The following is a 16,320-nucleotide window of genomic DNA, read 5'->3' on the forward strand; positions in this document are numbered from 1 at the left end:
CTCTGGATGATGAAAATGATGTCTTCAAATTGCTTGAATTGTTTAATCAAATGTCAAAAGCCCAAATATATTTAATTTGATATAAATTAAAGGCAGCAATTCCTCACACTTGAGAAACTGGAATTAGATAATAATACTGATATTTTGGCCTGCAAATCAACTTGAAATTTCTTTCAAATAGTCACATTTTTGTAATGACTAACTTGAAATTAGGCATCAAATTATAACCTCTCTAATAATTATTTGTTATTATTAAAAAAATTCCAAATATATAAGTTTTTTGGTGGGTTACATTTTTGTTTTTTCAGATATATAGAGCCAAAACAGACGTCGACATGCTGGATTTGATTCGTTGAACTTTGCTGCATTTCTTTACAGGAATTTAATAAGTGTGTGGTGTGACAAAGTTGCCGAGCTGTGACATCACCACAGATCATGTGCTTTTCTCCTATGATTTCCACCTGAGACTTATTAGTGTAATGAGTAGGAAACAAAAACCTGTTCCTCTTATAGACAACATAAGAGTGTAAGTGATGCAGGTACATATATTATGCATTAAAGGTGCAGCACAGCAGATACACTGCTGACTGCTGTTTAGTGCGTTTGTCTGACATTTGGAGCTAAGTCCCCCTCCCCCTCCTCCCTCCGCCTCAGGTCCTAGCACCTGTCTGGACAACAATACCTGCTCGAATCCTTCATCACATAACTCTTAAAATCCCTCTTAATCCCCGAAATGGAGATCTCGCCTGTGTTCCAGCCCATTACATAGTTTGTACGCTAGATTTCTTTGAAATGTAGTTCTGCTATGTTCCAGCATATACCTTCACAGCTTAACCTACATAAGTCCATTGATCTGTGTCTCACCAACACAACGCTAGCATGTTAAGCATTGCCTAATCTGTCTCATGCTACCTGGATTTTCATATTGGAGAAATAATCCTGATGAAGGGGAAGTGTGGGGAGGGAGGGCAGAGTCACCTCAGGACCTGTTTAAAAGCTTCTTATCAGAGACCTGCACTCCCACCATTTAACTAAAAGAGGAGTGATAGCCTTTCAACTCACAAGCCGCAGCTTTAATTAAAGCTACTTGTGGCGGAGATGAAGTACAGTGGTGTGTATAAGTGGCCCTTCTAGAAATCAAAATTGTGTCCACAACAATACAGTTCAGTCCACGGCTATGGTCTTTTCACTTCTACTGTAAAACTATTTTTCTCCACATAAGGTGTTAATCTGGCCTGAGAGTGACTTTTGTGAATAGGTTCAAATATTTGCTGGTGATACGAAACTGTCTAAACTGTAAAAAGAAAGAAAATAAAAAAGAATGATGAGTTAACCTATATGACTGTGTAAATATGAATCACTTTCATCAGCTGTGAACTTTAAAATATATTGGATCCTGCTCAACAATGAATGAATGAAGTGTTTTTACATCTGTTTAGATTTAAATGTAATCATCATAATAATCATAGCCATACCAGTAATATAACCCAATAGCAATAAACAAGACTGTTCTTTTTTCCCCCCTCTTCATCTTATATACGAGTGCAGTCATATGAGGCCGAACTAAATCTTGCACACATCTTGTCTTGTGCACAGTTTGCTCTCTGCCTGGCAGCTATTCCACACTTCACCCATGGTGAGAGGTGCAGCACATTTACACAAAGTATATTTACACAAGAGCTGTACAATTTTGAGGTACTCTGACTTTAATGGAGTATTTCCCCTTACAGAAACGCAGTGTCTAGCCGAGGCCCCCAGTCATGTCTCGGATGTCAATGAATGGTGTCCAACCAAAGACACATTTTTCTCCTCTGAACTTCTCAGATAGCTTTATTAAACTAGTCAAGGTCCAACACAGGTGAAAAAAGCCACCGAGGTACATTTTGTTGTTAATCCTTAAGTCCTCAACCTGGGTGAGATTTTGAATGAAAGAGTCCTAGTGATACGATTACTTAGTAAAGGATCCAAATATTTCCTTTACCACTTAACCTTTTAAAAAGAATGAGATCAGTGTGTTAATTCAGGACTGCATAAAGAGTATGCAGGTGTTTTCTGAATACACAGTTTGTTTTCTTTTTTAACAGAGGAGGGATACATGTGGCATTCCTCTTATTGAGTGGGTGAAACATTGAAAATGTTTTCATTATCATGCCTAGCTAAAGGTTTTCTTTGTGCTGCTGCATATCAAGGATTTTGTTGCTGCGCTGCTGTCTGAGACCTCAGTTTTTTTAAGTGTTTCACCTCAACCATTGATGTTATGGAAGTTATCTTGCATCATCCGCATATGCACTCATAGAGCAGTTGAGCAGTTGTGTATTTAATGTGCTGTAGTAGGAATTTATCTCATTCACGGTCAGGCTGCAGCCAAGAATTGCAAACCGTAATCTACAAACCAGACTTACTCTCAGCCCTCAACGGTTCAGTTTTTGTTTTTTGGGCCTATGCTGAACTTGATTTGTTGTCAGAGTGGTTGGCCTGGAAATTCCCTCTCCTCCATTAAGGCTGTCGTTTGACTGTACTTTTACTAACTGGAGTAGGCACTTTGCGTTTGGTTGGCTTTACAACTTTGATGAAATGTTATTGCGCCCTCAGAAGGTTTGGTTGCAATTTGAGCTGGTGCTTTACTTAGCTCTTCAAATTTTAATGCACAACAGGAAATTCAACAGGAGTAACAATAATTCATAAAAAAGACCATATTAACTCAGTCAGTATCTGGTAATAGCTGTTTAAAGACCAAAACAATTTACACCAGGAATCAGAAGCAAAAATGTGTTATCATCATTACACATTATTACTATGATGTCTAGCAAATATTTGACAAAACCTTTCTGAACCGTTTCTGATGAAGATATTGAGAAAATAAAACGCTGTCAGTAGAGCGAAATGAAACAATCCCATTGAGAGCAGAAATTTTTGTCTTTTTTCCAAAGCAGGAAGAGGAACCGAGGCTTGTAGCCAAAATCATTTATTTTCCTATTAGCTTCCATCAATATTCTTTTTTGTTGTTGTTTTAGTTTCATAAAGCTTGTGACAAAGGAGTACATACATTCATTAGGTAGGTGAAGAGAAGGTATAAGGAAGAGTTAGAGCGGGCACCTGATTCTGTTTAATGATCGGTACTTGGAAAAAGAAACAAAACAAGGCAGCTATGGCAGCCTAGAGTCACACCTAAACTGGCAACCGCAAGAATCAACAGAGGAGCAGTAGACAGGTGAATGTATGCAATGTAACAGCAACTGGTTTGGACATGCCCAACAGAAACATGGACAATCACAATGTGCCATTTATGCTGTAAGCAGCAGATTAGCAAAAGAGACAGAGAAGTGTTAAAAAGCACAAAGGCTGATTTTGTTATCAATGCTACTGTACTATTCCTCATCGAACAGTCGTACTCAATAGCAGAAACCCTGTGTGGTTAAAAAGTGAAAGTAGATTTAAGTAGGAAGAAGGAAAAGTAAAAGAGAGGATGGTTTGTCCAGCTCATTGGTTGTAGAAAAGAAACAAATGTGTTTTTTGAAAAAAAGAAAAGAAAAAGTTACTGTCAAACGTGGATGTTTGCTCGTCAGAAGTCACTTCTGCTGTAACCTGGCAGCTTTAAACTTCGACACCCTTTTTGGGGCCTGCTCAGATGGGGTGACGTCAGGCGCCACCTCCTCTTGTTTCCTCTCGAGTATTGTTGGCAGCGCTGGCGGAGCGATGGTCAAGTGTGGAACAGCCGAAGGCATCGGGTCCTTTTCTACCACTGTTCCTGAAAAGGCCTGGAGGAAAAGAGAGGAATGTTTTCATGCTGTGTTTCGCTGTTCACACTGCCTACTGCGACTGACATTTAAGGAGTTGTTTGACCACAGGCAGCTCCCACTTCAACTTAAAGAGGCTTCTGTGGGAGTTTTGTTATGTTCTCATTAAGATGCGCGAAGCTCAAAGGTGCCATTCTCATAAACCGTTTCATAATATAGGTATACAGCTGAGGCCTTCACGCTCTAACTGAGATTGAAGATGACACAAAGAAGCTTGACTGGGATTTGATTACATAAAGAGACAGAGAGAAGAATCAGGAAAAATTAAAAACACAGCTGTGTCTCTTTTACCTCAAATCTGCTGGAGGGGTGCAGTGGCACCGCCGTGGGACTGTCTTCTTCCGTGATGCCGTCGCTGGTGTCGCTGTGCGTTGCCTCGTCGTGGCTGTAGCTGCGTCCGATCACCCGGCGCTCGTCGAAGTCCGCCGCGCTGCTCTCGCTGGTGTCGCTGCACACGCTGTTCTCCCTGCTCCGGGATTTAAGGATGGACTTTCTGGGGATGAGTTCCCCGTTCTTCACATCCACAAATAACCTGACAGGAAAGCCAATCATCAGCCAGTGTCACCAAAGCAATAATCGGCAATAATTCATTAAGGTCCTGGGCTGTCGTTTATTACCTGTAAATGTCTGCTGGTGTTGTGATTTTGTGTAGTTCGTGGTGGGAGTGTCCGTTGTTGTGACCGTTTTTCTTTTTCCTCTTTGAATGTTCTTTCTGCTCTTTCCTTTCACTGAACTTCAATGTGGTGTTTTTCCCTGTGTTTATCCTCACCTGAAGCACCGGGGAGAGAGAGAAGGAGAGAAAAACAGAGAGACAGGGAAAAGTAAAGGTAAAGGCAAAGTCACCAAAACAGATACAGAGAGCTAAATATAAAGAGAAGAACAGGTGATACAATATCTTATCACTCTGACCTTCTTGGGTTCTACAGTGTGAGAGAAATAGATGGTGGGCAAACAGTCGCCTTCGTCCTCCTCCTTGTCGTGCTCCTCCTCTTTCCGGTTCACATTTGGTGGCTCTTTGCTGCAGGGCACGGAGCTCCAGCTTGGTTTCAGACACAGTCCATTTACAGGAGGAGCAGCATCTCCCTCCTTCTCCTCCTCTGAGGAAGAGGATGACGTGTCCTCCCCATTCACATCTGCATTATAAGACAATCTGGGGGGAAAAAAGTCTATGAATTAGTTCAATTTCATACCAGATCAATGATTTTAGAAATAGTCCCTGAATGAGGTGGTGTACCTGTCCTGCTCATCTTGTAGCTCCTCCAGTTTCTCCAGTTCATCCAATCTAGCCCAGAGTTCCTCCTCAGTCAGGACACTTTTTTTACTTCCTCCATCTCCGCCCTCTTCATCTATCTCATCTTCCTCTTTTAGATCAAGTATGGCATCCAGTTTGGGCATAGAATTTGGTTTGTGAGCTACTCTTTGTCTGCCTGTTAAAGGTAGACATAAAGGAAACTGACGTGTCAATCTGAATTTGGGTTAAAAGCTTTCTCGTAAGACCAATGCACAAGTAAAAACCAGGGCAGAGGAAAAGCTGACATACCTTTGGTGACAGAAGTGTCATTGTTTCCTGCCTCTTCTCTGATGTCGACATAGTCCCCTTTACCCTGAAGAACAAACAGAGTCAGTACATTTGTCCTCATTTATGCTTTAGGCTATATGGTATCTGCGAGAAGATTTAGAGTAATGCAACATACGGCAGAGATCGTTTCCAAATCCTTCGCAAACCCAACTCTAGCTTCAAAGTTTTTCATAGTCTTGGATAGATTGTCAAGTTCACTCTTTACATCTGTTGAAAAAGAAAGAGCATTATCATGAAAATGCATGCAGAGAGCTGGAGCCAGACTGACAAAATCCATTGTGCAAGAAAAAATGTCTGCAGGCTACAAGAGATTTCAATAAAACATTTAACACAGCAATGACAACCAGCTGCTAAAGAGTTAAAATCCTAAACAAGTTGGGGGGAAAAAAATTGAAAAATGATGACACAAACAGTTCATAATATCTTCTGCCCTGAATACTAGTCCGGATCATTAAATCTTCACAACAATTAAGCCCTTTTACTAATAGCAGCAGAGGGCCCTTGTTTCCATGGCGATCGGGAGCCCCTCCAGTCAGTGCATCAAATGGAAGTGAGGAAAGGTCAAACACAGAAGGCCTGACAACTCAGCCGCTGTCTGACACATTTCAGCTAGCCATGTTTGTATTACAGCACTTAGCTCTGTAATAGCGGGGTGGGCAGGGTCAGGAGATAGGAGGCAGAGGGGAGGGGGCTGGTGGGGTGGGATGGGATGGGGAGGGGTGTGAGGGGGAGGGAGGGGGGCAGACGGCTGCGGATGGGCTGTGGCAGCACATTTCTGCTTCACTAAACACCCTAATAATGTTCACATCAGAGATCGTTACTCGGGCCCATTTGACTTGATATGAGATTTTCAGACGTGGAACGAGCAGCAGAGAAAACGGCTTCACACAGCCAGTGTTACATTTGACTTATTTGTCTGCAAACCACAATGTCACACCGATTCGACTTGCTTTGACCACAGAAGAGGAAAAAGTTGCTATCTACCTTTACTAGATTTTAAAAATGAAAAAGAAACAGAGTGAATACGGTCTTCAAATGTTCCCTCGCAGCTTAGCTTGCAACCATGTTTAACAAAACCAGGCTGCACTGTAACAGTGTTTCACTTACAGTATCTGTGTGCACAGCACAGATCTGAACTTAAGTATCTCCTTCAGTTATGTGGTGAATCAGTAGGAGACAAGCCAGCCAGACCTGATGCAGCTACACCCTCTGGTGGATGAAGACCAGCAGTGTCAAGTGGCTACATTAAAAATAAACAAAGCAATCTGTTGAGAGAAGAACACAGACTCACATTTCATCCTGTGATCCACAATTTTCTGAGCCTGCTTGGCAGAGCATTTAGAGAACCAGTTGTCTCCGAGCAGCACGGTGACCTCGTTGGTGTGCACCAGCTTCCCAGGCATGAAGGCCAGAGGGCCAAAGGGTACCTGTTTATAGCACAAAGAGCAGAGTGAGGAAGAACAGAAAACCATTGAAACCGAGCAGGTGTCAGAACGTGGACATGAAAGTGGGAGAAAAGAAGAAATAAAACATTTGGTGTCGAAGTTGAAGGGTGATATATTAGAGGCCACCTAAGCCCAGCTTGAGACAGTGGTTATTGATAAACATGTCATTTAGAGCAGAAACTAACCCTAACAGTGCCTTGGGTCGTGTGAGTGCGTTTTCTTTTCCTTTTAAACAAGGTTGGGACTCACCATGATGTCATAGCACAGTTGATCTGGAAGAGTTTCAAGACGGTCGCTCAGGGCTTCATAGTCACCCGACACCTTCTTCCTGCAAATCCATGGGTTGACAAGGACATTAGGTCAACAACTCTTCACATTATTCACTTTGGAGCTGAAGTTCCATCTCTATTATGAAGCCATTTGTTGTCCAATTTAATTAGCGTGGCATATTTTTGGATTATGCACAGAACAATAGGAGGCAAACCACTGTTACGGGGGAGATGGGGACATGCACGTTGTCCTGTCAGAGGACACTTGATGTAAACTAAATGGCCTCAAGATGTCGCTATTAGTCATCTTGTTGTTGCAGAACAATGTAAAACTTTAAGGAAGTTGTGCCAGAGGACACTACACAATGATGGCTCCTTCCATGCAGATCACAAACACAGAAATGTGTCCGTCGACAGCCTGCAGAGATTCATGTTACCTTTGCTCTTTACATGAACCTGTCGTGTTTGTATAACCTCCAATGCCTTTTTGTAACAAGTGTTTTTAGGCACAAGGAAGCATTATTTGTCCATAAGCCCTTAACACAGACTAATTAATCTCTTTTTCTCTCATGATAAATAGAGCTTATTCCACAGATGACATTTTGACATCTCACAGCATGGAAAGCACAGGTGTAAATAATAGACTCAGTCATGGCTGAATTCCCTTTTTGCTCTTTGAGTTTCAAGGTCCTGCTGTTGTTCACGGTGGCTCACCGTCACATTTGTCACGACTTACTGGGACACATGAGTAGCACAGAGCCGTTGTTAATGGTGTTGGTAACCGCTGTGATCAACACTGGACTATTGGACCAATGCGCAATAAAACTAGACTCACAACATGAAAGTGATATCACAAACATGTTTATGAAGTTTTATTGCTCTTAAATTGAATAAGTCGGTGCTATGTTTACTTGTTTTATGGGTCTGGCACATCCAGACAGTTTTCAGTTGTTATGCTTAAGCAAGCTTATACTAATTCCACATTCACATCATATGGGATATAAAAGTGAAGTTAGGAAAGATTCCCCATGTTGACAACTAAGAGTAGAGTTAGTCATGTGAGGATTAGCAACAGTACATTGACAATACTATATCCACTCTATGTTGATGGGCTCAAGGCAATATACAGAGTTTTCAGAAAATGTATGTAATGATGACTCAGAATCAGGATAAATCTGATACATGACATTAATGCACAATGTGGTTAAAGTTAGACAGACATATGTTGAGAAATACACAAGGTCAGTGGACTCAATATACCAATAAGATAATACCAAACAAGTCAAATAAGTGAATTGGTGTTGCTCAGGCTTGATTACACTCTTGACCTTTGTAGCTTATCTGACCTTGAATCAGAGAGGAGATCTCACAAAGCGCCACAGAGCAAAAAGAAACATTATTATTTACAAAGGTGAATGACTTAATATGTTCATCCAGCAGTTTATTGCTGAAACCCGCTTTGGTGGCGTGCAGGGCCTTTAAAGTTTGTGCTGTGGTGAAAATTCTCCTTCCTGTCACTACAACTATGTTTGGGAAGTGGGAATAAATGGGCTAATTATGCCGTACTTGAAACAAATGCCTCTGATTGGTCAGGGAGTGTCTCATTTGTTGATTTTGACCAGAGCTGGCACTCTCAACGCAAGCCATCAATATTACATAGAATCTTGCTTGATTAATTGGAAGCCAAACTCGTGGTTATTATGATAAAATGAATGAACACACAAACCTCGGTGACAGAAAGGAGAGTAGATGAGGACAGGAGCTTCATTTCTGAGTGAAATATTCATTTAATTTCCTTGTCAAATTAGCTGTATTCATAGATAATGGATTACTCAGAGACCAGCCAGTGCAAGAGTAGAAGAGCCACTGCTGGTCCTACAAATTCTTGGCTGTGATTTATTTATGAATTATATAATCCGTTTTTCTACAGGATAGGACTGCAAGTTACCTATAAAGTAGCCTATACCAATTTAAATCTCAAGAATAATGCGTCACTAGATGACTTTTCTTTGTATAATTAACTACATATTTTCGATATTTCCAATGAAAAAGCTACAATATTAAAACCTGTGCATAGCCACTATTCTTTACTGCTTTGTGCAAAATCAAAAAGGTTCCTACTGTTTCGTACCAATTTTTTTTGTGAACAGACGCAAATAAATCACTATCACGAAGCAAAAGATAAAATAGTACATGGGACTTTCTCAATGCTTACCAGTGTTGTATCCGACTTTCACAGTCTGTCACCACCTGTTTTTAGGACAAATAGTGTCAATATGAATAATGCTGGAAATCTATGCAATTTACACAGTCTTGCATTGAGGATTTCACAGTGTAAAGTTAGTTGAGTTAGGAGATTCACAATTCTGTAAGGTTTTCAGATTAGTTACTGATACTGTCAACAAACTAATTATGTGTATTAAAAAAGTTCACATCAAAATAAAATAAAATATTCAACCAAATCGGGTGAGTAGTAGGAGATAGAAGGAAACACAGCTGTTGGCCAGAACATCTGCACTTCTGTGATACATGGTGATGTTCCTTCAAAATGTAACTTAAACCATGGTTTCCAAAAGTCTGACTGCAGCCCCTCACTCAAAATCAGAAATACTGGTATGAAAATTCAGGTATTAAAGCCATCTGAGCTTTATAAAGTTGGAGAAAAACTTTTCTAAACTGAAAGTAAAATTAATGTAGGCCACATATCGTCGGATACTTCCTGTTTTTCTTTCTTTTTTTTAATGTTTAAATGTTTTTTCATGAGGAGAGGGAGTAGGGGGCGTGGACATGGTAGACTTACTAGCTAACTGGCTCTGTTAGCTAGCTGTTGGCAATTCAATGAAACCGTTAAGAGTCACTTTTTTTTTTCATGTCTGCAGGGCAATTACAACCCAGGAAGGCCTGTTGAGTGAAATTGGCAGCAGCAGAACAGAAGTTTTAGAAGAAATGAAACTAAAAACACACACCTTCCTCCTTCCTCTAGGCACCAGTTTAAAAAATAACAAGAAGTAGTTGGACATGTGAGTGAGTGAGTGAGTGGCTGTAAGCGGTGGAAGCTTCTCGAAAACTGGGACAGTGCAGTGAGTGGAGGGGGGAAAGAGTAAAGACAACACCAACAAAGAGCACAATAAATACACAAAGGTGTGTGTTGAAAGTTTAAAGCACTTCGTGTGAAACGTACAGTACAAAAAACAAACAAAACCCTTTGCTGCTGGTCTACCTCGTGGCCAGTGGTGGTGGTTGGGGCTAATGTCTCATGTCAACCCGGGGCAACATTTACCTTCTCGTGTTCCTCCCGCAGCCTGACAACTCCTCCACCGAGATGCTCTCTGTTCATTTTACCTTTTTCCTCCATTGTCAACACACGTGCAACAACGGTAATCTGTAGTAGTAGTAGTGTTTGTGACCCCCTCTCTCCAACAACAAAACGCACGCACGCACACACACACACACACACAAAGCTCAGGGGTTGTTGTGAGTCCTAAAGAAGTGTTTATGAATGCAGCAGCAGCAGCGATTCCTGAGACCCGTTGTGCTCGTGTTCATCAATGGGGCAGTGATGGTTATCCACACTCTCGGAAGTGATAGCATTTCACACTCTCATTTCACGATTTCTGCAGCATTTCCAAAAAAAAAATATCCGCGGTGACAGTAATTCCAAGATTTTTTTGCGAATATATTCCTCGTCACTCTCTCTGCGCCATGCATGCACCTCCGTCCGATGTCAAACTGCCGGGGATCGCGCGGAACTTCCGGTTACAGATTTCAAAATAAAACACCTCTCCGATACGTCGCGTTTAGGTGTAAAAAGAAAACAAAAACCCGACGAAAATAAACGCCCAGTGGTGAACCGTAAACTAATAAATGAATAAGAAAAACAGAACAAAACACCACTAATATTTCGCCACGAAAAATAAAATGTCTAAGTAATGTTGCGTTATTATGTAATCATTGCATACTGTAGTTAGCAATTATTTTGAAAACAAAACACAGTGTTTTCCGTTTGTCACCAAATTAAAACCAGCTTGATGCAGCTTCTGCCCTATATCTCCCGGTGTACTATGGGTAAATGTGGATGCTTTCTCAAATATAAACAGTCGTCACACTGTGGGGGAATAAAAGCAGCTGCAGCTGCAGCGACAAGCACACAGCTGTAACAGTAACCAGCAGCAACCATTATCAAAGAGTGAGCAATAAAACGGGTTTAACCTCCGTGTGTGACATGGTAAATCTGCAATAGGGACATTATAGTAGATTATACCGGAACACATGTCTGTATAAAATCATCCATGGTTATGGGAAGTTGGGTGCATGATTTTGGACGGGGCAATTATGCTGAACAACTTTGGATTCAGAAAGAAAACATTATCCACCTTTGGTCCCAGCCCCCTTCTTGTCAGTCACCCATTGGCTGTCTTTGATGCTTTCAATTACTTCCGGAAACGTTACTATCACTCTGCTCTTGCATTTGTCTCGCTGCGTTAAATGGACAACACAAATACTCAGTTTCAGGCTGATAACACATGACTACCCTTCCAACACCTATCAATATTTTAATTAACGATTGCATCCTTATTTATTAAGTTCAGATACTATATTGGGGGACTGAGAATCTATTTTATTCATTCTTCCTCACCACCAAATGTGTAAAACATGACATGAGCATGTGATAGCATTTTCAGAAACTTATTTCTTCATGTTTGCTGATTTTATACACCTACTGATTCTTCTTCTTATCTTGTTTTTTTTTAATATACAGTCTATTCTTATCCAACCGAGACCATAGACCGAGACAATACCCTCTCAGTCGAGATTTCGTGACTGTTCTAGTGTCCCTGAACGCATCATTTTTGTTGCTCCCACAAAGCATTGCGGCCGGCCACTGTCATGCACGATCACAAGTCAAGGGAGGCATCAGTCGGATCATAAACAGAGCAATCCTTCAACTAATACCATTAAAAAAGCCTTAACATATTGATGAAGGTCTCGTAATACAACAAGGTACGTAAACATGTATCACTGTCATTACCGCCACAGCCTTTGAATGGATGAGACAGTGTAGAGAAAAGATGTAGGTGAAAAATGTTAGACTTACTGTGCTTTCTGATGCAATCGGTGCTATTACAGGACCAATTCAGTGGTGGTATTATAAAATATATAGACCTAAGTGTATCACAGTATTCAGAGTGTACAGGATCATGTTTATCATCCTCTCAGAGTGAAATGCTGTTTTGTGTAGCCTATGCCACTGTCTGATTGATTGTGTATTTGAACTGACAGTATTTCTTGCTTTATACTCTTTTTTTAAATCATGAAATACATTGCAGTTACATTTTCTGTCTTGTTGCCTGATATTATAATTCTGATTCACAGCATGTGCCATCGAGTTGATGATGTTATGAAGCTGTGTTGTGAGTTATCTACCAATCAGCAGATCCAGACCACAGTGAAAGGCTCAGGGAAGGGAGCAGCAGCAGCCGGAGGACTGGCCTTTGCTGGGGGTTTGGTCGGGGGTCCTCTGGGTATTGCTGTGGGTAAGTTGGGGGGGGCAAAAGGGCAGCAGCTCCTGTAACTTGTAACTGAACATATTTACAATTCAGCTTTGACCACTGCTAATCTAAAATCACCCTGTGTGTAATGTCATTTTGTCACAGAAATAAATTGTGTAATGTTGTTTCATCACAGAAATAAATTGTGTAATGTTGTTTTATCATAGAAATACTGCTTCATTTCACAAGTTTGCAACCTGTGACCTCTGCAGGCGGTGCTGTCGGAGGCCTCCTGGGCTGCTGGCTGACCAGTGGACAATTCAAGCCGCTGCCTCAGGTCATAATGGAGCTCAGCCCTCAGCAGCAGCAGAAGCTTTATGACAATCTCATGCTCATCCTTGGAGACATTCAGTGGACAGATCTGATCCAGCTAAGCGCTCTGGTGATGGGCAATGCCACCATGAAGCAGCAGCTGACGGCCGCTCTCCTCGGGTACATCACCAAAGAGCTCCAGGCTGATGTGCACTACGTGGATTAGTGAATATGGAAACACTGGAAAACCTGGCTCAGCACTGAGAAGTGGGGACTCTAACAAAAATAATGTGAACTGTTTGTTTTTCATTGAAGGAGAGGAAACTCCAGTACAATTACACAGACATGGTCATATTGATTATAAAGCAACTTAGCACACTGCTGTGAATTTAAACAGCTGTATATCTGGGTTTGACATATGAAGGGAAGTGCAATTATAAGTAGGAATCGTTTATTTATCAAGCCTGGACTTGTAGGGATGATAATGTCTGACTTGAGAAGTTACACTAAGTGAACCAGCTGCCTAACTGCAGCTACAGTGAAGCACTACTCTCAAATGGTGCAGCCTACTGTCATTTCAATGCAGAGAATTGTGTACTAAGCGAGTAACAACTCTACAGTGTGAATTATTTTTGATTTGGTATTTATTTATAATTTGTAGAATTTTTAGTACAGTGTATTATTCTGCAATCACTGAGTCAATTTTAAGAATTTCATGTTTAAATGCTTTCATCAATAAAAAAAAGTGCATGTGCACTTGTCTTACTTGGCAGTTCAGAGAATCTTTGTTGCTACCACAACAGGACAGGTCAAAAGCTGTCACCTTCATTTGACACTTAACCAGTAAAGTGGAAAAAATAACATAAACATTATTTAGACATAACATGGTCCCAATGTGTCTCGTAGGTCTCATGTATGATCACTTATGTCAAGTTAATTCTTATGTAACAACCAAGCAGAAACTGAAAGCCAAAGTCCAGTCTAGCAAGTCTTAAAAATGTAATCCTCACTTTTGTGTCAGTCATACTCCAATTTGAGGCCTTTTAAATGTATTCACCTGGGTGTGTGTTCTTCTGCATTTTTAGTCATGCATCTCACGTTTTTCTCCTGTTGCTGACTTCTGAAATTGTGTCTTGCTGTGTGGGTGTTACACACTGTTATTTAAAAAAAAAAAATGTCTATGCTGCCATGATGAGTGCAACAAATAGTGTGAAATTAGAGACTACGTTATTAATCCGTGTGAGAACCTGCAGAGAACCAAGGACTTCAAGCTGAGTTGTGAGTGGAAAGACACAATAACTCAATAATACAGTTGGAAATATCTCTTTATTAGAACATAAGACATGCCACCCCCAACTCTTTTGCAAAGCCATCTAAAAATACATATTACAGAGAAGAACTGCGACACAGCTGCAGTATTTATCCAACGATGACAGTGGTCTCATCTGGGAATTCATAATAGGGAACCTCGAGGTTAAGAGGAGCAGGTCCCTTCCTTATTCTTCCCGAGGCGTCATAGTGGGAACCATGGCAAGGACAGTAGTACCCTCCATAGTCTCCGGCATTGGCGATGGGCACACAACCCAGATGGGTGCACACACCAAGGACAATGACCCAACTTGGGTTTTGCACTCTATCCTTGTCGTGCTCGGGGTCACGCAGCTCTCCAAGATTCACAGCTGCTTCTGTGGCAATTTCCTTCTCTGTGCGATGACGGACAAACAGGGGCTTTCCTCTCCACTTGAAGGTCATGTTTTTGCCTTCAGGGATGTCACCCAGCTTGATCTCGATCTTGGATAAGGCGAGGACGTCGGCTGATGCGCTCATGGAGGAGACGAACTGGCTGACCACGGTCTTGGCCGCATAGATGCCCACCACAGTGCTCGCTCCAGTGATAATGTAGGAGAATGTCCTTCTCGCTTCAGCGCTGTCCTGGGACGACTTATTGGCGTCCACCACCTCCTGGCGACGGTAGTCTGAGAAGTCAGGGATCTTGATGTCTGAGTGGGCGAGGCGCACTGCTCCAGGAGCTGCACAGAAGACACATAACACAGTAAGTAAAGAGGGAGGCAACATGTTGTCACGCTGTAAGGAAATTATTTAAACAAGAAAATGACAAGTATGTATCTTAATAATCAATAATAATAATAATAATAGTTATTATCATAAATAAAAATCTATAATTTGTGATGCATCAAGAGACATTGCAAATTGAATATAGGAAAATTGTGTACTACAGGAACCAGTGAAACAAATTGTGAAGATAACATCATCCCAGTTGACATATCATGTTGCTGTCATTGTAGCTGCCACTAATCATTCGTGAATCTGTTGTTGTTGTTACTGAAGAGACTAAATATATTATACAGTCTATGTAGCTCTCATTTGCAGAACAGATTCATAACCAAAGGTGAAATCTAAAAATAGCCTTTTGTCCTAACAACCTGGTAAACCTGAACAAACCAAAGTACAGAAAAAGCAAGAAAGCAATGGTATTCACATTAAAATGAAACAAACTGCATCCAATTATTTTATTGATGATCACAATTACTGCTGATATATTTTGTTGCTGGTTTAATCCAACAATCGACCCCAACTGTGTAACGGTGTAATCAAATCAATAGTTGTCGTAGCATTTATCCAGAGTCAGCTCTGTTTACAACATACTCAGTGGCGTGCAGACCTGCGGGCTGGCATTTCTACCTGTCCTGACATGTCAGCTTTTGATGTTTACAAGTTAGGCTATGTGTTCATAGGATCCCACACTTAGAAGACTGAAAAAAATCTATTCTTGCCACCTTCAAACTCTTAACAGCGCACTGATAAACATCTGATAATGACCACTGTTGACTCTCTTGGGTCACAGATTGCAATTTTACCACCTCGGCTATTTCTGACTAGCTTTAGCAACGTTAGCAACACTAGCGTCGGATAACCAAATACAAGGAGATTAAACTAAAAAATGTATATATAAAACAACACTGTTACAGCTATTTACAACATAACTAATCACCAGGAGGTCACTGTATCGGATTTTCTGGTTATGTCACGCAGTTCGGTAACATCCTCCAGCCGCCGTCATTCGCCCTTACCAGCAGCGGGGATCAGCTCCTTCGCTCCGGGTACGACCAAGCTCTTCACCGCCTGTTTTGTTGCCTGCGAGTACAGGGACAGAGCCCCTGAACGGGCGGCCATGGACATCATTTTTGCCCTAAAATACGAAACTTTCACCCCGTAGTTGGGGACACGACCTTGCGTGTCGAAATCTTGTGCGTGTCTCCCCTTAATTTGCTCCTCTAGAAACCCACTCCGCCTCACCAACGTTCCGCTTTACGTGAGGTTTCAACGAGGTGCCCGGTTCGTTTTTTGCTCAGATAGCGCGTTAATATGTAATTTAAAAAAAATAAAAATGAATACAAACTGAAAATG

The 16,320-nt window shown here is 41.2% G+C and overlaps 3 protein-coding genes across 3 annotated transcripts; 1 reads left to right on the top strand and 2 right to left on the bottom strand.

Annotated features, from left to right (window-relative positions):
• Window positions 1-2,949: 2,949 nt before the first annotated feature.
• Window positions 2,950-10,828, bottom strand: uri1 (URI1 prefoldin like chaperone). The gene is made up of 11 exons (XM_085779815.1): window positions 10,371-10,828; window positions 9,306-9,340; window positions 7,071-7,149; window positions 6,668-6,803; window positions 5,492-5,583; window positions 5,338-5,401; window positions 5,032-5,224; window positions 4,707-4,947; window positions 4,415-4,566; window positions 4,089-4,329; window positions 2,950-3,758 (listed from the first exon to the last, which is right to left on the bottom strand). Exons 1-11 carry the CDS (start codon window positions 10,443-10,445, stop codon window positions 3,570-3,572), a joined length of 1,497 nt encoding a protein of 498 aa, XP_085635941.1. The 5' UTR covers window positions 10,446-10,828; the 3' UTR covers window positions 2,950-3,569.
• A 1,143-nt stretch (window positions 10,829-11,971) lies between these two features.
• Window positions 11,972-13,656, top strand: LOC146986151 (protein C19orf12 homolog). Its single transcript, XM_085779816.1, has 3 exons — window positions 11,972-12,091; window positions 12,464-12,624; window positions 12,852-13,656. The coding sequence occupies exons 2-3, from the start codon at window positions 12,465-12,467 to the stop codon at window positions 13,115-13,117; spliced, it is 426 nt and encodes a 141-aa protein (XP_085635942.1). The 5' UTR covers window positions 11,972-12,091; window position 12,464; the 3' UTR covers window positions 13,118-13,656.
• A 542-nt stretch (window positions 13,657-14,198) lies between these two features.
• Window positions 14,199-16,181, bottom strand: LOC146986152 (cytochrome b-c1 complex subunit Rieske, mitochondrial-like). The gene is made up of 2 exons (XM_085779817.1): window positions 15,984-16,181; window positions 14,199-14,921 (listed from the first exon to the last, which is right to left on the bottom strand). Exons 1-2 carry the CDS (start codon window positions 16,093-16,095, stop codon window positions 14,311-14,313), a joined length of 723 nt encoding a protein of 240 aa, XP_085635943.1. The 5' UTR covers window positions 16,096-16,181; the 3' UTR covers window positions 14,199-14,310.
• Window positions 16,182-16,320: the final 139 nt, after the last annotated feature.

The sequence above is a fragment of the Trachurus japonicus genome, chromosome 6 (genome assembly GCF_045865225.1).
Source record: "Trachurus japonicus isolate A0001 chromosome 6, Traja_1.0".
In the NCBI taxonomy this organism is placed as follows: domain Eukaryota; kingdom Metazoa; phylum Chordata; class Actinopteri; order Carangiformes; family Carangidae; genus Trachurus; species Trachurus japonicus.